The sequence below is a fragment of the Falco cherrug genome, chromosome 2, assembly GCF_023634085.1.
Source record: "Falco cherrug isolate bFalChe1 chromosome 2, bFalChe1.pri, whole genome shotgun sequence".
NCBI lineage: Eukaryota > Metazoa > Chordata > Aves > Falconiformes > Falconidae > Falco > Falco cherrug.
Window position 1 is genome coordinate 83,687,131 of NC_073698.1, and position 13,381 is coordinate 83,700,511.

The window sequence follows — 13,381 nt, forward strand, 5'->3', positions numbered from 1 at the left end:
TTTTTCCAGTGCACTGTGTATGCAACTTCGGAATAAAGAAGCATGACGGTCTAGCAGTCTCATAGTTCAGATACAGCCAGCTGCTCCATCCAATAATCTCTTTCCACAAGCACTATGCGTTAGACTTCTCAGAAATATTCCCATACTCTACGAGCTACCTTAACAAGTTGGTAAAATGCAATTTTTATTTCAGCTTGTTATTCCTGCAATTGAAATAAGATGTCAAAGCGAGTGCTACAATGTAATAATTATTACAGTCAGGGACATAAAATAACTGAATCACAGCTGTGCCAAATTTGGCTGAACTGTTCCTTAGACATATTGCTTGACTTGCATCAGTGTCTCCACCTGTAAGATAGGCATGCCAACCATTATTTTTTAAGGACTACCACTGGTAAACAAACCCAAAGATTTAGTTTTCCCATAAGTAATTACGCTTCTTAAGAACAGCAGTATTTGAAGAACAGAGAAAACATAATAAACAACTGTCAATGTTGTAACCCCCCCACCTTATCAACAAACAGGGAACAGCCAGGCTCCATTTTTTTCTGAATTTAATCCAAAAAACGTGCACTCTGCCATGCCCTCTGATGCAGGCCATAATACTCAGCATTTATTCATCCACCAGCTGACTCACGTGTGACCTCGCAGTACTCAGTCTCATCAACACATCTACAGATTTGAGTCTTTTGCTCCCACATTCTTTAGTTTAGGCTTTGTTTTTATTGAAGCTGCAAAATTTTAAATGCAATTCTACATCTTTTGGGGTCCATGTAAGCTTCAGTGGAACCATCATACTGGAGGAGCACACATCTTGTGAAATGATGTTGTGCTGCAAAATCAAAGGGCATCCGAAGCAAGTCTATAGTGACAGAAGGCAGAACTTAACAAGTCTTCTGTCTTGACAGAGGAAGGGAAAAATGGTTTATCCTGCTGAGATATCCTGCACAAGAATGAGCGGTAAACCCTCCCAAACCCAACTCTATGGGAATTCTGTGGGATCCAAGCCAGAATAACCTTCTGCTTCAACAAACCTGAATATTAAGCACGAGTGAGTTTCAAAAACAACCAGCTGACTGTGTAAGACAGTCTGGTCCTATATGGTTCCCACCGATTTTAAGCAAAGCAAGATGACTTTGCAAGATATTTTATATATTTCATATGGTCAAAACTCAGTCCACCCACATGTACTCATCAACCTCAGCTGATTTAAATGTCTTTAAATACGATATCCTTTTGCTTACCAGTATTGCACTAACATACAATATAGAGCAAATATGCTTTCAAAAGGCAAATGTTACTGCCACACAGACCCGGGCTTGGGTGCACAACTGACTGGCTGCTGAATGGTACCAGAAGAAAAACTGGTTAACTGTTTCTCACTGATGAGGTGGCTCTTATTTTTATATCATTAATAGCTTGATTGATTGCCTAAGAGCAAAAGCTTAGCATGAAACTCTCCTCGATATCCCTCAGATTTAAAGGTCTGCCATTTTATGTAATTTACATATACGATGGTGGTGGAAAAAATAAGAAGTCTTGGTCTAACACCTGGCATGAAACTGCAAAGCCGAGCCACTTCATGAAATTAAAAGAATAAATCAACAAAGTGGTTGCGGCTTGGTTATATTCTTGATCATTTGAGGCTTGCACTGCTCTAGGAAAAAGACCAGCTCTTTGCTTTAATACTGGATATTCTTCAGGGTACAGGGATTAATCCTGCCTGGTCCCCTGGCAATCTGAGGTCAGTGAGGGAGGAGGGAGGGAGCACTTTAAATCTGATACTTCTGTTAAAAAATAGCTATGGAGCAGCATGCTCAGGTTTCCATAAGACAGGGACTGGTTTGGTTTTTTTTGTGTTAAAGAGCACCTGTTTATCTGTGTATTACATGCATACCATGCCAGCTCACAGAAACTGAGGCAACTTTTCCATATCATTTTGAACAATTTCACTACCTTAAAATTATCTCTCCCACAGATGTACCTATTTTAAGTACAACCATCTTTCACGTCAGAAAGCAACTAGCCATTGCTCACAAAACACAAAACTCCTGGAAGTGGGAGGTTTTATTTTTGTTGCTAGTTTCAGTTGAAAATAACGCACCTGCTGGATGAAATACCCGGTTTATTACCATACTGGTTGGCCCAGCAGATCTCCTGCAGCTTCTAATTTCACAGATCAGCGAGCACAGTAGGCAGCCCACCCCCACGCCTGCCCACCCCAGGGCAGACCCTGGCGGTGTTCTCCCCCCTGCCAGGCAGCTGCTGGCTCAGCCCCAGCTGCGGCAGGGACCACCTCGGATGGGGCAAGGTCCAACGGTCCTGCCTTGCATGCCTCTCTGGTGAGCGTGCCCACAAACATGGCTGAGGGTGGGTGAGCCCAGCGCTGGGTAGCGGGGCAGAGGGCATTGAGCTGCCCTTTCCACACTGTGAGGATGCTCAGTGAAAGCATCACTTTGAAGTTGGGAGAGCAAAGGGGAAAGCTTTAAAAAGGAGTATTCTTCATATGAAGTATTTGTCTACAAGCTCATGGGCAAAGACAACAGCTAACCCATCCTGCCAGCAAGAGTTTTGCAATAGCACTCTGAAAGCTGCACAAAGATCCTGCACATACCCAGTAAACAGAGCAAGGTCTTGCTGCCTCCTAGAAAGGCTGTATGTGTCCCCAGATTTACTTGCCGTGGCAAACTAAACCCATAATGCACTCCTCATAAATTAGGGTTTTTTTTCTTTTTGAAAGGTGTGACATTCCATTAGTAAATCCTGATCCAATCCCTCTGCATCGTCCCTTGTTTTATAAGAACACACAGCAAGGAACACACTGGAGCCTAGCTTGTATGTTCCAGGAAATAATACCAAAATACTCAACAACCAGCTCCCAGACATATTGAAGTCCTGGTTCTTTCTTTAGTTTTTAAACTGCACTTGACTGGGGGGGGAAAAAAAAAAAAAAAAAAAAAAAGCAACAAACACTCTAAAGTCTGCAGGTGATGTACAGATGGTCCGTAAGTTGTTCTGGGACAAGAGAGATCAATTTAAGCCCTTCAGCAGTTTTTCCTGAAGTATACTGGAAAAAGAAACTCGGTCCCAGATAACAGGCAAACTGATCTTTACATTAGCAAGTAACAGCAAACTGGATCTGCTTCAACTGACTCAAAGATGCAGCTACGTACAAAAATGCGGCTCTAACATAGTAAAAATGCACCTGTAAACCACGAGGAAATTAAAAAAAAAACCCTCTAACCATGCCAAATATCAGCTGCTGGTTATCTACAAGACATTATTTTGCAGGTAAATTAAATCATGCTCTACAGCAATCAGTGTGCACCTGGACCAGTAAGTCTCACATCCAGCACAGGGCAGCTGTACCAGTAAAAATGATCCCAGCGATGAGACACAGTCATCAGGGCGAGCATCGAGGTACTGAGAGGGTAACCTATCTGTACTTCTGTTTCCTCTTTGTTTTCAAAGGGAAACAGAAGTGACATGCACTTAATGATGTCGTCCTTCCAAGCCTTAACTACTACGGAAGGGAACTGCATACAGGGGAATAGAGTTTCCACCTTTTCTTCTGTTAATACATAACTGGAAAGTGTCCTCTCTTTTATCTTGATTTTTGCAAGAATAAAAGCCACAATGTTCCTGATGATTTCCGGTGGTTTGATTGTCCTTTGATGCAGTGGTGGTAACAGCAAGTTGTAATGAAAATGCTTTGGCCACGAGACTATTAAGGAACCCAACAGAAACCATGGGATCTACCCCCCTCCCCTTCACCATAGGAAATCTGCAGCAATCCTCCATTTCAAATATGGAACTGATCTGCACGTGCTTCCATAAACTGTATACAATGTCCTTCATGTTTTCTTTGATGAGGTCAGAGTAAAGTACTTGGCCAGCCCCAGGCAAGCTGCACATTGTCATGCACCTTTGCCTTATCTTCAGAAATGGACAAAAATCCCAATCCAGGGATACATCCTTCCCAATCCAGGAGTATATCCTTGCAGACTGCATGGGCCCACAGACCCCAGATTCCCCATCTCTGCTACCAACTTTCAACTCTGGCTGGGCTGCAAGCCCCAGATATGATTTTGAAGCCAACACGCTTCGTAGATCTCCACAAGGGCAAGCCTTGGTTCTGCCTAATTGGACAGATTTCAACACATGCCATGACACAACCCATGATGCTATAAACTGGCCTAATTTTCAAGTCCAGCTACAAAAAATGTTGACGTTACCCGCCATATTCAGTAAGTTTTGTTTCTTTGAAAACTTATTTTTTTTTAGGATTTCCTAAATCATCAACAGTTTCCATCCCTGAGAGGACTACTTCCATCAAAAAAACCCAGGTTTTGATATAGCTCCCATTTATTTTTAGAAACACACAAAATGAGCACTTTTTCATATCCTGTTGCCAAAAATGCTGAAATTTGCTAAACATTTCAAAGTTGTTGACAGGCAAAGGCCAACCTATCAGAAATTCCAGCCAAATGATAAATGTTTTTAAAATGTAGCAAAGGATTAAATCAGCATGGCCTAGCTGAAACTTCAGTTGTAGGGAACACACTTAGGTCCTTGCAATAAGAATGATTTCTCGTATGCTAGAGATGAGTTGTAAACATACTTTGCTGGTGGCGTTCAGAGCAATTTTCTGTTTCCAGGTATTATATTCTCTGAAGCAGTATCTGTAAACTGGTCAGAACAAGATAGTTAAGAACTTGTGAGCTTCACTGATGACTTCAATCCTGCAGCATCAGCAGATCTGAGCTGCTCATTTCTGTTCAAAGGCAGTAAGGCACTGAGTGGGTTATAAGGCTCATACAGCAGGCGATTCCTTCACTTCCCAGTTTTAGGGAAATGTAAGTGCTCCTCCTCCTATGGTGTTTACAGGGTTTCACCCTCTCCTCTCCTCCTTCTGTGCTGCACCATAGAAGCACGCCAACCTTTTCCTTAGGTCTGCTCCCAAGAGCCACAGACTGCTGCAGATTAAGTCCATCACCTCATTATTCCCATCACCACATACTCCTAGCAAATAAACTCTTAAATAAACCTGCCTGAATATTTAAAAAAGAACATTTCACCTTGATCCATCCAAATCCACATGCAGCCCAAACCAAACCCAACCTTTTCTCAAAGCTCACAGCAAATAACTTGCAGAACTAAATGATGACAAGACACAATTTCAGCCTTCTGCCCAGCCTGGGCTGCTCTGCAGAGTCCTCCTGCCTTGTGGTACATCCAGCCCGGCCTCCGGGAGGGGGTCACCGCAGGCAGTGCAGTCATCAGCCACCACCTCAACTTGGCATGGCAATTCAGGGAGATGGGGAAAGCATGAAACGGAGAGGGAAGGTGGTTGCTTGCTTCTTTTAAGGATTTTAGTGCTGTCCCCAGAACCATATAGATGAAAAAATAACATCTGGAAAACATCTTGCAAAACACTACATGGAAATTACAGCAAAATTAATATTAACAGCATCAAATCCATTCTTTTACTACAGCTTCTAAAAATCCTGTGGCCTGCTCCCAGAGCTCCAAGAACCAGCTCAGCTGTGAAATAACGATAATCCAGTAAGACTCAAGCGTGCCATGCCTCAGAGCCCCTTTAGTACAAGAGAAATTTAAATGCTTCCCTCTCATAACCCAGAACTGTTATAAAGATAGAACATATAAGTGATCTGCCCACCACAGTGAAAGAGAGCTAAGATGGAAAGAGGTCTGCTCTACTGATGTGAAGGATCTATTCGCCAAGAGATGATTAAATGCTAATTAATAGTGATCAGCCCAAAGAAAAAATTTATGCAATTAAAATCGGCCTTACAGTAACTGTCATCTGCTCCCTGTAGTCACCTCTAGAGTCCTGTATTTTATTCTAAAGATTCAGTCACCTAGGTTTGCAAGACACTGAGGTCAACAGGATTTTCACTCACCGATTTGGTGGATGCAGAACAGACTCAGTACTACAGTTAAGCTAGCATCTCTGTAACAAGAATCATTTGACTTAAAAGGCACGTGGAAGATTGAAGGAGATGTTTCTGCAAGCTCACATGCACAAAGAGCTTTTCTAGATATTCATCTGTTAACTCATTGGCACATAAATTTGTAAGACAGTTGCAACAACCAAAGAAACGATGATAAAAATCCAGAGATGGAGACAACTAATGGTACCAGGTAACCTAATTTACCTCCCTGACAGCACAGGGAATTGATAAATAGTCACATAATCAGAGATAAAATCAGATTCTTGGAACCATTTTAAATTCCCTTGGTTTACCTATAATAATTGCCTCTGTTTCCTTGATGAGCAAGGCTGGTATGAACCAGCACCCAAGAAAAAGGACTCTACTGCCTCGTTGATGGAAAAGTGCTAACAAGGTCTCCCCAGCACCCTTCCCTAGATTTTGCATTTACACTGCTTAGGCCACACAACAGGTTGCTTAGAGCAGGAGTGAATGCTGAACAGCCAAAGTGTTTACTACACATCCAGCAGTACTCCAGCACACCTCTATCCCGTCACCTGTGCAAAAACAAGGACTTCTGCCACTTGCTTGTTCATGAATGCATCCTATGTCTTCCCAAACGTAACTGAAACACTTCAAGTCACCCACTGTCCCTCTTCCCCAGTCCAAACTGAACAGTTAATGTGAAAAAGTTGCCATCCCCAAACTAGAGAACTGTCCAGATACAAACTTCAAAGTGAAGGTGTAGCAGGTATCTCGTCAAGACAAGCACAGTTATACTAACAGCAAGAAAAGAAGAAGCATTTAACCAGCAGCAAAGTCAATTACACCCTTAAATGAGGTGTACAATGCTGATTTTTACCATACATGCACAATTTTCAGAACATGAATGGGAATCGGCAATGCATAAACTACATCGACTCGCCAACTCCTCTGCTCCAAAATACATGAGCTGACTACACTCATAAAAACAGTTCCCCGCCAAGGAGGAGAACACCATGAGCTCCCTGCCATGTCTGAAGGGACAACTAATGCCACAGGGCAGCTCCCCCAATGCTGTCCCACCCAGGGGTGACCCCAGGGGACAGGCAGTAACTGCCCTGGCAGCTCCTCCCAGCACACCTGTGAGAACAGCCCCAGCACTTGCTTCTGCGCGCAAGTGGAAGTCATGGCTTTATCTTCTCTGTTTACTCACGCTTAGCAGAGTTGCCATGCTGGCATGGGTCTCCTCCACTACGACTGTCATTAAGGGGGTTTTAAACTGAGCTATGATAAAAAAAAAAAAAAAAATCCCACCAAAAAACCTGCAAAACTAAGCCAAATCAGTTGAGTACCCCAATAGGGAACTCAGAAAGCTGACTCTGGAGCTGTTTGTAAACACCATCCAGCTTGCTTTTTTTTTTTTTTAATCCAGTTATTTGTTTAGCCAACAGAATTCACCTTGGGCTATGCTCACAAGAAAACACCCTTATATTTAATCTTTCATGTATGTCATTATGAAAACAGAATAGAAAGCAACTGACTTGAGGCAACTGCACGAGGTTTGTGCCTAAACAATGGAGCACTTTAGATCCAACATGATGGAGATTCTGTGCATTTTTGAGAGTGCAATTTTTCTGGATTTCAGGTAACTGTACAAATAATAGAAATTATTTCTAAAAGTATAGCAACAGTGACTTTGCATCAATGGAACCATCAAAAGATTGAGCGATGTGGGAAACAAACCATGTGGGAAAGCTAAAACATTTCCCAAAATTCTTCCTTTAAAACTGTCTCCTAACAGATACTAAAAAAAAATAAAAGAAAAATCATAGGCATAGTAAGAGGTATGAAAAAGACCAGACACATGCAGAAACCAATGCAGAAGCACTGGAAAGAAGTTCTGGGGATAAAAACAGCAATTTCAGCAACCCAGCTGGCCATTCATAGCGAAAATGACTAATGCCACCAGTAACTCAAAGAGACACGCAAATTTAATCCCATATTATAATGCACGGCTCAAACGGCTGCATTTGAAGATGGGTCAGCAGTTCAGCCATAAATTTGTGTTACAGAGCAGGCCATCATGCTTGCTCTTTGTCTTGGGCATTTCCCAGAAAACGGCTTTGTGAGCTCCTGAAAAGGTGGGTGGACGCCCCCGGCGCCATACTGCTGCAGCATGAGGACCGGGAGCTGCCCACCCCAACACTGCAACCCAGCCCAGCCCACCACCAGCAACCTCCTTTCTGGGGAAACCTAAGAGAAGAGGGAGATGGGGGAGCTGTTTCTCTCCAAAGCAGACACCAGCCCTCCCCACACACCCCGTGCCAGAGGGGGCCTGAGCCTGTTGTCCTTCACAGGGCCATCTTCTGACCACCTGACTGCTCCATGCCGGCAACGTCACATTCCCGTGGCCACCAAAGGAACTGGCTGGAAGAAGATTAATGATAGGGCAGCATACAATTTCAAGCTATTTAAAAATCACAGCACGGGCTGTGGCCTTGCAGCCAAGCGACACTTACCTGGTTCCACCACGCTCCAGTCCACGGCTTTCCTGCCATCAGCTAACCTCCAAGGGGTCATACCAGGATGCACAGGTCCATTCTCCAAGCAATAAAATCTCAGAAAACTAAACTACTACTTTTAGTAGTAAATAGGTACCTTAGTTCTAATTTTATCACATAGCAAAAGACAATGCAAGTTCTAAGAACCTAATTTAGTATCCAAAACATCAACCTTGGTTGAAGATGCTCTTCAGATCAGTGACCCGTCTTGGAAAAATACCTGAATGGAAACTGTACCTATATGCTTTTATTATATTAATTAACAGCAAGAAACCTCCACACCAGCAGGACAACACACACAAAGCACTCATCTGAATGCCAAGTGCCTCACAGGGCCTAAAATCAGAAGCTAATCACTTTGCTATGGTGTCTGTTTGGGGCAACAACAAGCTTTGCATGGAAGATGAAACATTTCTGGCCACCCTATAACTTTAAGGATCAGTGCATGCACCCTTTAAAGTTCCCTCCCAAAACACATTGAGTCAGGCTGTTAATGTGATGAAAAAATACATTTCAAAGCCTACAATGAAATATTAAATATATGTACATTTTAAGAAGAACTAGATAAATATAATGTGCTGGGGGTGTTTAAAGGTTTCCCTCCCCTACAAAATATTCACTTTGAATTCTAATGCAAAATTCACCCTCCCTTAAAAACAAGACAGGTTATAGCTTGGATTTCTATGCAAGCAAATTATTATACCCAAAAGAAAAAATATAAATAGCTAACAGCCAAGCAGTGCTTTTATTGCCTTTTTTTTAATCTACTACTTCCAAACCAGACCAGATGCATTCACTACAGAATTCTGATTAGCAAAAAAATGGCTGTTGAATTTTTATTACTATGTCCCTCAAGGACCAAAAGTGGTAACCCTAGGCATTTAATGTGTACTATGAATAACAATACATATGAGCACATAAAAAGCTTGTTATCTCTGTTTATGGATTTTTTTTACCATGTTGATACATTTACAGAAAGAAGTTGGGAAGTACGGTGAGGGGGAGGAGAGGAAGCTATTAAAATAACAAATACCATTAAATAAAACCTATTCAGGAAGAAACAAGCTATGCAGTACGAAATTTGAATGAACCATGTCTCTTCATTACTGCCCTGCAGCTCCCATGTAGTCAGTGGAGCCTCATTTAAAGCTTATACTAAACGCATTCATCTGCATACATCTCACTCATTGATACAAATGCAATTCATATTTAACCCTGACAAACAACCACTCACGGTAAGAACATTCTGCATACACAGATCATCTTCTTTTACAAGCAATGTAAACACAGAGAAGTCCTTCTGGATGTTTCAGAACAGCTCACTGGATTCAAAGAAGCATGTTCTCCCCCATCCCCTCACACCACAACCCATAACCGCCTGGCCAGATATCCGAAGGGTTTCCACCACAGGACCACTTTCCTCCCTATGTTATATGGCAACTCCATCCCCGCAGCTAGAAAAAAACTGTACAAACTGCAGCTAAGCAACGCAGGGCTTTCTCCTTCAGAAATCTGCTTACAACCTCTCAAAAAAACATGCGGGGAAGCCATCAGAATAAAATTCTACAAACCAGCCATTTGTGGCACTGGCATGGTCTCCTTCTGGTATTTAGATAAGTCCAAGAAATAATTTTTTTAAATAGTTCCTCCTATTGAATCCTTCCCATATTTTCAGCTCTGAGAATTCACAGGGACCAAATTTGAGTTACGCTGACTCTGGAGCCAGCAGCTTGTGAGAGTACAAAGAGCACCCCAGACAATAATGGAGGGGGGCTGAGACAGCTGCACATCCCTCGGCTCTCCAACCTGCCTGCAAAAGGAAAATGAGGCTACAGCCAGAGCACACCAAGTTTCTGCTCTACTCATGGTGCAGCTTGCTCCAATTTATATTTAATGGGTTGATTCAAAACCCAGAAAGGGGCCAAAAATGTGAATTATTTTTTGTTCTTCCGTGCTAAAAGGAAGAACAACTAACAAAGACTTTGGGTCTGGTGTCAACTGCTCTGGACCTTTACCACGCTCTGTGTTGTCTTCTCCCATCGAGATCTGCCTAGGTTTCCCTAGGTAGGTGGCTCAGGAAAGCAGATGCAACAGCAAGAATCATGGAAAAGAAATTCCTTCTCTTTTGCTCATGGTTGGAGGATTCTGTCTCCAACCATTTATTTCTTCCTTCTTTTCCAGGCTCAAGGAAGTGGACAAGCAAACACCCTGACGGCTGGCAACTGTTAAGTAGCTAGAAGAGCCTCATTAGTGGGCCATGCCCTTGGAGAAGACTGGGACACGCAGGAGCCTGACAGACAGTTCAGAGGAAGAGAATTTGCACTAGAGCATCCCACCAGCACAGACGCATTGCTGTAGCCCAAACCAGAGCTCAGCTGTGTTATGCCAGGTCCCAGCTGTCGACCTGGCCTGGCATCACGACAGCCTACAGCGCCAATGCACTTAGCCAGCTGCTTGGCTCAACATACAGTTATCTCTTTTTTTAATGAGATCAGCGTTCGTGAAATGTGCTAGCTCAATGGGCACACCGATTTAAGCCCTCTGTTTATTCAGGCTACAGCAGATAGAGCAGTGACTTTTAAAAAAGATGTAATCTGAAAAGATACCGCAGCTGCTCGTTACTCACAGGAGGAAGAGGGGTTTCTTATAGATCCGTTAAGAACCAAGGACTGGAAAGGATGAATCTTGAAATTGTGGTAAGCGTGTAAACTTATCAATCTACTTCCTTGATACTAGCGTGAAGGATCTACTTTGCCAACAAAAAACCAAGATGATTCCGGCTTCCTATCCATTTCAGCCACCACACACATCTGCTGCAGTTACCACCAAAACAGTCAAAAAAGAAGGGGGACGGAGGTGGTGGGGTGTATGTTAAATACTGGGGGGTGGGGGGGTCAGTAACACAGAGGTACTGCTGGAAGTACGGATTAGAAAATGACTTCTGGTTATGCTTTTTTAAAAAAATAAATAAATAAGCCTATGAAGTTAAAGTGGAAACAGTTAAAGTCGTACATTCACTATGAAGATGTAAACCCTTATTGCCGCGAATATGTGATTCTTTGTTCAGAATACACTTTTAAGCAGAACGATGGAAATTCGAGTTACGCCGTTTCACAGGCACTTCTCACAGCACACAGCTACTAAACCGAGAACACACCATCCCCTGCCCTTGCTAGGAAGCGACAAACCCGCTTCAGCGCACTGTATCAACGATGTGCAGATTACGCTCCCTAAGAGCACACAGCGGGGCCGTTATCGCGGGTTGTCACCCTGTACCGCCGAGATCCCTAACCTGCAGCCTGCCGCCGGGATGGGCTGCTCGTGCCAGCGATCCGCCGAGCACTCGGGCCGGGACGCTGCGAAAAGCGCCGGCCCCCGGGGTCGCCTGAAAAACCCGGCTCGCCGTCAGCCAGCCACCGCCGCTCCATTAATGCATCTGGGTCACAGAAATGGTTTACGGGAGCCCGAGCCGGGTTACGAAACGCGGCGCGGCGGGTGCAGCGGGCGGCGGCGGCCAGCGCCGCTGCGCCCAGGTGAGAGCCGGGCCCGGCACCGGGGGGCGCGGGGGGCGCCGGGGGCGGGACGGGGATGCGGCAGGCAGCGGGGAGACGGGCGGCGAGGTCGCCCCGCAGCCCCCCCCCCGCCCCGGTCCCGCCGGCCAGGGAGGCGGCGGGGAGAGGGGCGGCCATGGCAGCAGGCGGGGAGACCCCTGCAACTTTCCCCCGCGGGGGCTCGGGGGGATTTGCTCGTCGCAAGCAAAGGCCAAAAAAAATATTATTTTGTATATAGGTGTGTATGTATATGCGTGCGGATATAAATACACATACGTATGCATGGCCATATGTATTCCGGCACCAAGGGCGCTGCGTCCCCGCACGGCACATCGGTGCCATCCCGGCGGAGCCCCGCAGCCCGCAACAGCGGCCCCGCCGCCCGCCCCGGGCAGGTGGGGGCCGCGGCCGCCGCGGGGGTGCCGGGCCCTGCCCGGGCGTCGGTCGGTGGCCGCGCCGCGCCGCGCCGCACTCACCCAGAAGACGAAGGAGTAGATGATGAGGAGGGTTTTCAGACACGTTATCACGGGTTTGGTCTCCATTCTCCTCGATGCCATAATACTGAGATCCCGGCTGCAGGCTGGGCGCGGGAGGAGGAGGAGGAGGAGGAGGAGGAGGGAGGGAGGGAGGGAGGGAGGGAGGGGAGGCGGGCGGGGGGGGCGGAGGGAGGTGAGCTCAGCGCTGGGCTCGCCCCGCCGCGCCGCTCGCCTCGGCCCGGCTCGCCGCGCCGCCTGCCGCCGCCCCCCGCCGCCGCCGGAGAGAGCGCGGCCCGCCCCGCCGCCAGGGGGTGCTGCCCCGCGGGGCGCCGCGGGGGGGAGGCGGGGGCTCTGCGGGGGGGCCCGGCGCGCCGGCGGCCCCCGCTGCTGCGGCCTCTCAGCCCCGGCTGGCGCGCTGCAGCGTCGTCGGCCGGGGCTGCCCGCAGGGCCCCGGGCTCTGGCCGCAGCGTGGGAGACTGCTGGAGTATCTCCGTGTGTGTGTGTGTGGGGGGAAGCTTGAGTTTTTTTAAGACGAAGTGAAAGACCCCCCTGGCCGCCCCCTTCTCCCGCGAAGGCGCTCAGAGGCTTTGCTTGGGCTGCTCAGGGGCAGGGGAGGTGGGGCTGGAACGTGGAAGCTGGACAGGGAATTCCCGGCGTGGGAGAAAATCTCTTTCAGTCTCATGGTGCCGACACCGATCTGGAGGCCGCGGCGGGCGCAGGCAGCGCAGGTGTAACGGGTTCGGTTACAGCCGGGACACGGGGGCCCGGCTGCCAAGGAGAGCAGGAGCTCTGCAGTGACACGGCCCGAGGGGCCAGGGCTGCTCCGGCTCTGCCCCTGACAGGCCTCTCTGGCAGCT

General features: G+C 46.4%; 1 protein-coding gene across 1 annotated transcript in view; it reads right to left on the reverse strand.

Moving 5' to 3' along the window:
• TSPAN7 (tetraspanin 7) overlaps positions 1–12,676 on the reverse strand; it is a 103,540-nt gene extending 90,864 nt beyond the window's left edge. Inside the window, exon 1 of the mRNA XM_055703116.1 lies at positions 12,525–12,676. Coding sequence (XP_055559091.1) covers positions 12,525–12,605 — 81 coding nt within the window. The 5' untranslated portion in view covers positions 12,606–12,676. The remainder of the gene's footprint in view (positions 1–12,524) is intronic.
• Positions 12,677–13,381: the final 705 nt, after the last annotated feature.